We start from the raw sequence: 7,311 nt of genomic DNA on the forward strand, positions 1-7,311 counted from the left end.
CATCATCATCATCATCATCATGACGGCCAACGGCACCGCGGAGCCGGTGCAGATCCAGTTCGGGCTCATCAACTGCAGCAACAAGTACCTGACGGCGGAGGCCTTCGGCTTCAAGGTGAACGCCTCGGCCACCAGCATGAAGAAGAAGCAGATCTGGACGCTGGAGCAGGACGGGGAGGACTCCAGCGCCGTGCTGCTCAAGAGCCACCTGGGCCGCTACCTGGCGGCCGACAAGGACGGCCGGGTGAGCTGCGACAGCGAGGAGCCGGGCCCCGACTGCCGCTTCCTCGTGGTGGCGCACGGCGACGGGCGCTGGTCGCTGCAGTCGGAGCCGCATCGCCGCTTCTTCGGCGGCACCGAGGACCGGCTCTCCTGCTTCGCCCCCGCCGTCTCGGCCGCCGAGAAGTGGAGCGTCCACCTGGCCATGCACCCCCAGGCCAACCTCTACAGCCTGGCCCGCAAGCGCTACGCGCACCTGGGCCCCCGCCGCGACGAGCTGGCCGTGGACCGCGACGTGCCGTGGGGCGTGGACGCGCTCATCACGCTGCTCTTCGTGGAGCAGCGCTACAGCCTGCAGAGCTGCGACCACCGCCTGCTGCGCCGCGACGGCCGCCTGGTCGCCGCCGCCGAGCCCGGCACCGCCTTCACCCTCGAGTTCCGCTGCGGCAAGGTGGCCTTCCGCGACGACGAGGGCCGCTACCTGGCCCCCTCGGGGCCCAGCGGCACCCTCAAGGCGGGCAAGAGCGCCAAGGTGGGCAAGGACGAGCTCTTCGCCCTGGAGCAGAGCTGCCCGCAGGTCGTGCTCCGCGCCGGCAACGACAGGAACGTCTCCACCAGGCAAGGTAAGGGGCGGCCGGCGCGACGGGGCGGCCCCCCCCGCGGCATCGCCTGCCCCCCGGCGTCGCGGCCCCGCCGCTCCGGGGTGCCCCCTGCATCCCCCCGGCGTCGCCTCCCGGGTGCCCCCCCGCATCGCTGCAGCACGGCCCTCTGGGGCACAGCCCCCTCATTGCCTGCCGGCAGCAATTGCCTCCTCGGGGTCCCCCCCTCGGGCGCCCCTGCAGCATCCCCTCCCCGGGGCCATCGTCTCCCCAGGGTGCCCGCTGCACGGCTCCAGCAGCGCTCGCCCGCGTCCCTCCAGTGTCGCACCCCCACCCGCGCTCGCCTGCGTCCCCGGGGCGGGGGGCACGGCTAGCGGCCTGCCCCGGGCCCAGGGCCGTGGGGGCACCTGCGCTTGGCTTCTGCCAGCCCAGCGCAACAAAAACCTGTGCCCCCCCCCGCCCCACGGCGCGGCCCGAGTGGGGCGCTGTGATTGCCGCGGTGGGGCCGCGGGACACGCAGCCCGCTGCCCCGAGCCCTCGGCCGCCCCGCGGAGCCGGACAAGGCTCGCCGGGGGGCCGAGCCCCCTTTCCTCATTTAAAAGTAACAGTAATAATAATAAAAAGCTTCCACGTCGCGCCCGCTGGGGACCGGCTTTGTGCATCGCGGCCGCGTGGCTCGGCCGTCGCGGCAGGCGGCCTGGCTGCGCCGGGGCCGCGCTCGGGCGCGGGCACAAAGCACGTCGGGCCCTGCCTGCTCTGCGCTCCGGCGCCGGCCGTGAGGTTTCGGGCTGGAGAGGAGAAACCTCCGGCCTGCGGGCTTAAAAGGTGCTTTGTGAAGCATCGGGGCCTGCCGACAGGCGTCTGGGACGATGCTGCGGGCTCGCAACCGCCCCGTGCAGCCGTGCAGCCTCCCCGTGCAGCCGTGCAGCCTCCCCGTGCGGGCTCGTAGCCTCCCCGTGCGGGCTCGTAGCCTCCCCGTGCGGGCTCGCAACCACCCGCTGCAGCGGAGCCACCGCCCCTGGGGCCGGGAGCCCCCGGGCACCGTGCTGCTGCGGGTGGTCGCGCCACACGTGGGATCCGTGCGTGCAGGTCTTGCTGCAGAAGCTCCCCAGCATTGAACTGGAGATATTTTACTATTATTATTATTTTAATATAATATTCTCAGGTTGCAGCTTTGTCTCCATTTGCATCTGGGCAGCTTGTTGCAGCGCGTGATTTAACGCCCGGAAAGGAGAAAGGCAATGAAATCACTTCAATCAARTATCTTTGAATAAAAGAAAAGGAGGGGGGGGTTAAAAAAAAGGAAATAGAAAGCAGGTAGAGCTGGGCAGCTGGTGCATATCTGCCCGGCGGCGGGGGGGCGGCGAGGCCGGGCTGCTCCGGCCCTTTGTGCGCGGCGCTGGGGAAGGGGAGCGCAGCGGCGGCGGGGAGGGGGCCGGGGCGGCGCGGGGGCCCCGCCAGCTTTGTGCGATTTGCCCGGATGTCTTGCGATGGGGAGGGAGGGAAGGAGGAGGAGGAAGAGGAGGAGGAGGAGAAGGGAAGGGGGGGGGCTGAAATCTCCCCAGCAACAGGGGTCTCTCGGCTCGCTGCGGTCCCTCTCCAAGAAAAATAAAGCAGCTGCGGGCTGGGAGGTGTGAAATCGGGGCTGGGAGGCTGCTGGAGCGCAGGGGCGGGGGGTGCGGAGCCAGCCGAGCGCTCGGCTTCCCCCCCCCCGCTCCGGAGCAGCTCTGCAGCGCCTGGAAGGGAGGGCAGCAACCGCTCAGCCCCGTCCCTTCCCCCCGGCGCAGGGAAAGCCGGAGCCCGGCTCTCTGGCTCGCCTCCCGCCATGCCGGCAGCGCGATGAGCCGGGGCTCCGGCTCGGGGGGGGGGGTCGTCTCACCCCTGTGCCACCCGCCCCCCCAGCTCCCCTTGGCCCGGGGAGCACGAGCCCCCCTGGAGCTCGGGGGCAGCGAGGGGATCTCGCTGCAGCCGGCGCAGCCCCTTGCGCTCGGTTAATCCCGGCCAGCAGTGAGCAGCCGGGAGCTGCCGCTCTCCGGGCTCGGCCCCCCGGCYGGGCTCTCCCGCGCTTTGCCTGCCGGAAAAGCGCTTTGTCCCAAGGTTAATTAGGAGCCAGCCTAAAAAACACCCGGCAGCGGGAAGCGTTGCTGGACGGCCCTTTCCCCCGGCGAGCTGATAAGCGCAGCCCTGCCGACACATCTGCCGAGGGACGGCGGCGGCGGAGGGGCAGCTGTGCTGGGCTTTGGCACTGCAAACCTGCGGGGGGGGGGGTTCTCTGCAAAGACCCTCTGCGAAAGGGTTTTGCTCGGCCTGGGGGGAGGAGGGGGAGAGGAGCAGGGCAGCCCCGCAGAGAAACYGGCCCAGAGCAGGAGGCTCTGGGAATCCCTGGGCTTCTCGGAGCTGGAGCCCGGCCAACCTTGGGGACCGCCGTGTCCCAGGAGCGCCAAGTCAGCGCCTGGCTTGCAGCCTGCTCCCCGGCGGCAGCTGGGCTCCGACCCCGACACCGCCAGCATCCCCGGGGTCCCCTGCATGTGGGGGAGCTGGTCACGGGACCCGCCGCCCATGCGAGAGCGTGGTAGGTGCCCGCCCTGCCTCGTCCTCCCCCACCCCGCATCGCCCGTGGGGCCTGCAGGCAGCCCGAGCGCCTCTCCCCCCCGCCCCGGCTCRCTCCGAGCCGCGGAAGGACGGTGCCGCTGGGACTTTCCCCACAAGCCCGGGCCGTTCCTCGGCACCTGAGTCAACACGGAAACTCGGGTGCCTGGAGGCGGCGGAGGGGTTTCACGACGGGCCTCGCGCGTCCTCTGCAGTGGTTGTGCTTTCGGCTCCCGGGAACCCCGGGGCAGCTTGCAATGGGCTCCCACGGTGCTGGGTGCCTGCGGGAGGCCGGGGTCCTTGAGAGCCCAGGTTTCAAGGTCAGCCTCACCTCACCCCTGTTCAGCGCCCCGCTGCAGCTAGACGGGGCGAAATGGCTGCAGGTTAGAGCAGGGGGTGCTGCCGGGGACACGGGCTTTGACCCAGGGGTGGCCTGTTGGCACTTGGGGATGCCATGAAGCAATAAGAAATTCATAGGAAATGGGGGATGGATTTTCCATGTTTTACCCCCGTTTTGAGCTTGCAGAGGTGCTGCCGCACGGCCCTGATGCTGCCGGGGCAGCCACCCGGCTCTGCAGGGTAGCCAGCACCGCTCGGGGACCCGCAGTCCCGCTCGGTGCAGGGAGAAGCAGCGGCAGCAGCGTGCAATCCTCCGCCGAAGCCCCCGAGCGCCCGGGGGGCTCTGCCGCTTGCCGGGCGCCTCCCGCTCGCGCGGTGCCTGGTGGCCAGCTCGCGAACCCCTCGGTCGGGCAGGCCTGCGGCGCCGAGGTTCACATCTGCGTTCCATCAGCGCCGCGCGCACGGCTTGGCCCTGGCCTCCCTCCCACCCTCCGTGCTTGCAGACGGCTCTTGGCACACCAGCTTCTGGCATTGCTGGCCAAGGTGACCACAAGCTGGGCCACCAGGAGCCCACCTGGGGTTAGAGCAACCCCGGGCGATGCTGATCCCTCGAGGGAGGCAGGCTCATGTCTTTTGGCCATTACCATGTCTTTTTGGAAGAGTCTCCCTGACTCTGTATGGTTGCAACGATGGGAAAAGGTGCATCCAGCCCTTGCTCTCACCGCTCTGCCCTGGGTGCCGGGCTGAAACGCCAACTCCAGGCTGTGCTGCCGGCTCCAAGTGCTAGAAACCAACCMACCAGTCTGTGCACGTGCAGCTCCCGGTCTGCAGAGCTCCTCTCGCCTCTTCCTGTGCATCCAGCCGCCGYAGGGGCGAGCTGCGTTCAGGCTGGACCCTGCTTCGGTTCGGTCACGCTGCAGCTTCGCATTTACCTCCCGGACGCTTGGACCTGGCAGCACAGGGGTGTTCTGCCCGGGCTGGCACTGCTGCAGGAAAGAGCTGCCCGAGGGTCCCTGCTTCTCCTTGTGGAGCCTGGCTGCTTTCCTGGCTCGAGGAGCTCGCTGCTTTGCTGGAGGGCAGCAGGGGAGGGTGTCTGCGCTCGCTCCGTGCCCGGCTGCCGTCCTGGGAGCGCTGCACACAAAAGTGGGAGACGGAAGGGCAGGGACGTCAGTCTTGCTGACTGCTGTGGGCGCAGTTGGCAGYTGAGGACTGGAGAACTCATTTCATGCTCCGGCTGGCTCAGCTTCTCCTCCCTGCACGCACYGTGCCCCCAAAACCCTTGTGCTGCAAGGACTGATGCCGGTGGAGCAGCTGAGCGCTCGTCCCGGCGGAGGGTCGCTCGGCTCTCGCACCCAGGCGCGCGCGGCCACTGGCGCCACGTCCCGCGCCTTGCTGCAGCCGCCCCTGTCAGTCCCGTCCTGCCTCCTCCCGGAAGCAAAGRCGTGAAAAACGTGCTGCTTCGCACGTGCAGCCTCGACGTCCGTGACGGGCAGATGTGCTCCCGAGACCCGTCCAGCGAGCCAAACCTCTGTCTCTCRGGTTTTCCAAAGAGGTTGCAGAGCGCAGGTGGGAAGGCGCCAGACACGGGGCTTTCCCGGGACGGCGGGGCGTCTCGGGCCGAGCCGGCTGCTCTCGCTTCTGCCCACGCTCCGCCTTGCCGCGGCRGCGCGCTCGGGCCCCCTCCTGCCCTCGGCTCTGATTAGCAGCTCGGCCAAGGTCAGGGAGAGTCGCGCCGGCTGTGGAAAGCGGCGCGGGGAGACACCGGCGTTTTCCGAGTCCCTCCGGAAGGGCAGAGAAGTGGGGGGCACKGCGCAGCCCGGCACAGCGCGTGTGTCCCTGGCTCCCGGGAGGGTGCGGAGCCAGYGTGGGGCTCTCCGAGTGAGCGCTCCTGCACGCCCCCGGCCCCCCCAGACCTCCCGCTCGGGCTCAGTTACAGCCCTTTGAAGCCTCCTTCTGCCGGAGCCGTAATTGCATTCCTTTCCGCTGAGGCCCCGTAACCCAACCCGGTGCCGCTTTGCAGAGCGGGGGATGGCGGGAGACCCCCGCCCCTTCCCCCCGCCGCCGGGTGCTGGGCACCCCCGGGCRCCACCGCGCAGGGCGCATCGCTGCCGGCCCGGGCGGCGTTTGGGCTCGGCCCTGCTCCCGCTGGCAAGTGGGGCAGAGCGAGACTCGGAACGGTGGCGGCGGCTTCCCACGGCCGCCCTGCTCCGGGCTGGGGGGGGACCGAAGCTCGCCGCCCGCTCGAGCAGCCCCGGGGATCCCGCAGCGCTGCGGGCGGCTCTTCGCACCCGGGCGGCTGCAGAGGGTGCTGAGCAGTGGCAGCAAGGCGCTGTGAACGCGGGCAGCACAGTTCAGGCCTGGGAGATAAGATTGCAGACAAAGAAAATGCTCCGAAGCCTAGTGCCTTTCGGAGGGGTGGGGGGCAGAGGGGCAAACTGCGGGCAGGCTGCAGCCCGCGGCTCGCGCAGCGGGGGAGCAGCTGGCAGCGCCGCTGGACGCGGACGCGGGTTTGGAGATGCAGCTCTGGCGGTCCGGAGCCCCCGGGTAGCTGCCGCGGGGGGCTGCGGAGAAGGCTCTGCCTGGATGGCCCCTCGGGAAAGGTGGTGCTTCCTTCGGCCTCCTCTGAGCGGAGCGGAGGGGGCTTTGCTGCCAAAGGGCCACGACGGGTGCAAGCTCCCTGAGACCCGACCCGGGGTGCTCTGCCCGCCCTGCCTGCTTTGCCCGGCTGTGGGACCGGAGGGCATCCGCGGCTTTTCCAGGGCCCGGGTGCCCCAGCGCTTCTTCCCCTGGCGCCGGCTACCCGGGCTAAGCCCGCTGGCCCGTCCCTCCCTAACAGGCCTGGACAAGCGGCGGATGAGAAACGGCGTCGCGGTCTTTAAACATGCCATAAGCTGGGAATTCATGGGTGATACGGTGCCCTCTGCTAATGGACTGAATAACCCGGCCGTCGCCTCGTAGCAAAATAACCTGCGGTCCTGTCGCGTGTGAAGTACCTAAGCGCGTCCCAGGCGAGCCTGGCGCCGAGCGGCTGCTCGGTCCTGGCTGGCGCTTGAGCACCCCAGCGGGAGCCCGGCCTCGACGCCACGGCGCCCGTGGGGCGGCCACGTGTGGGGACACGCCGGAGTCCCCGGGTGCCCCCTCACTGCCTCTGCCCCGCAGGGATGGACCTCTCCGCCAACCAGGACGAGGAGGGCGACCAGGAGACCTACCAGCTGGAGATCAACAAGGACACCAAGAAATGTGCCTTCAGGACCTACACTGGGAAGTACTGGACCCTCACCTCCAACGGGGGCATCCAGTCCACAGCCTCCACGAAGTGAGTCCTTGGGGTCTCGTGCCCGGGGCCCGCCGGTCGGGGCACTCGCTCGGCACGGCACGGCACGGCACGCGGCGCGGCAGGGGCGCGGGAAGGGGCAGCGGAGGGCTTGGGAGCCGGCGGCGGCGCGGACAAGCCTAGACGCTCGCCCTGAACCGCTCCCCTCGCAAGGAAAAGCATTCCCTGGAAAGCCGGATCGAAGCCCGGGCTTGCCGCGAGCCGCTCAGGAATTCCCTTGGGTCACGTAAT

At 69.5% G+C, this 7,311-nt stretch overlaps 1 protein-coding gene across 1 annotated transcript in view; it reads left to right on the forward strand.

Moving 5' to 3' along the window:
- Positions 1 to 6: 6 nt before the first annotated feature.
- FSCN1 (fascin actin-bundling protein 1) overlaps positions 7 to 7,311 on the forward strand; it is a 10,821-nt gene continuing 3,516 nt past the window's right edge. The window contains exons 1-2 of the mRNA XM_085309359.1: positions 7 to 842; positions 6,906 to 7,062. Coding sequence (XP_085165485.1) covers positions 20 to 842; positions 6,906 to 7,062 — 980 coding nt within the window. The 5' untranslated portion in view covers positions 7 to 19. The remainder of the gene's footprint in view (positions 843 to 6,905; positions 7,063 to 7,311) is intronic.

The sequence above is a fragment of the Rhea americana genome, unplaced genomic scaffold (genome assembly GCF_003343005.1).
Source record: "Rhea americana isolate MKP2758 unplaced genomic scaffold, rheAme1 scaffold_297, whole genome shotgun sequence".
NCBI lineage: Eukaryota > Metazoa > Chordata > Aves > Rheiformes > Rheidae > Rhea > Rhea americana.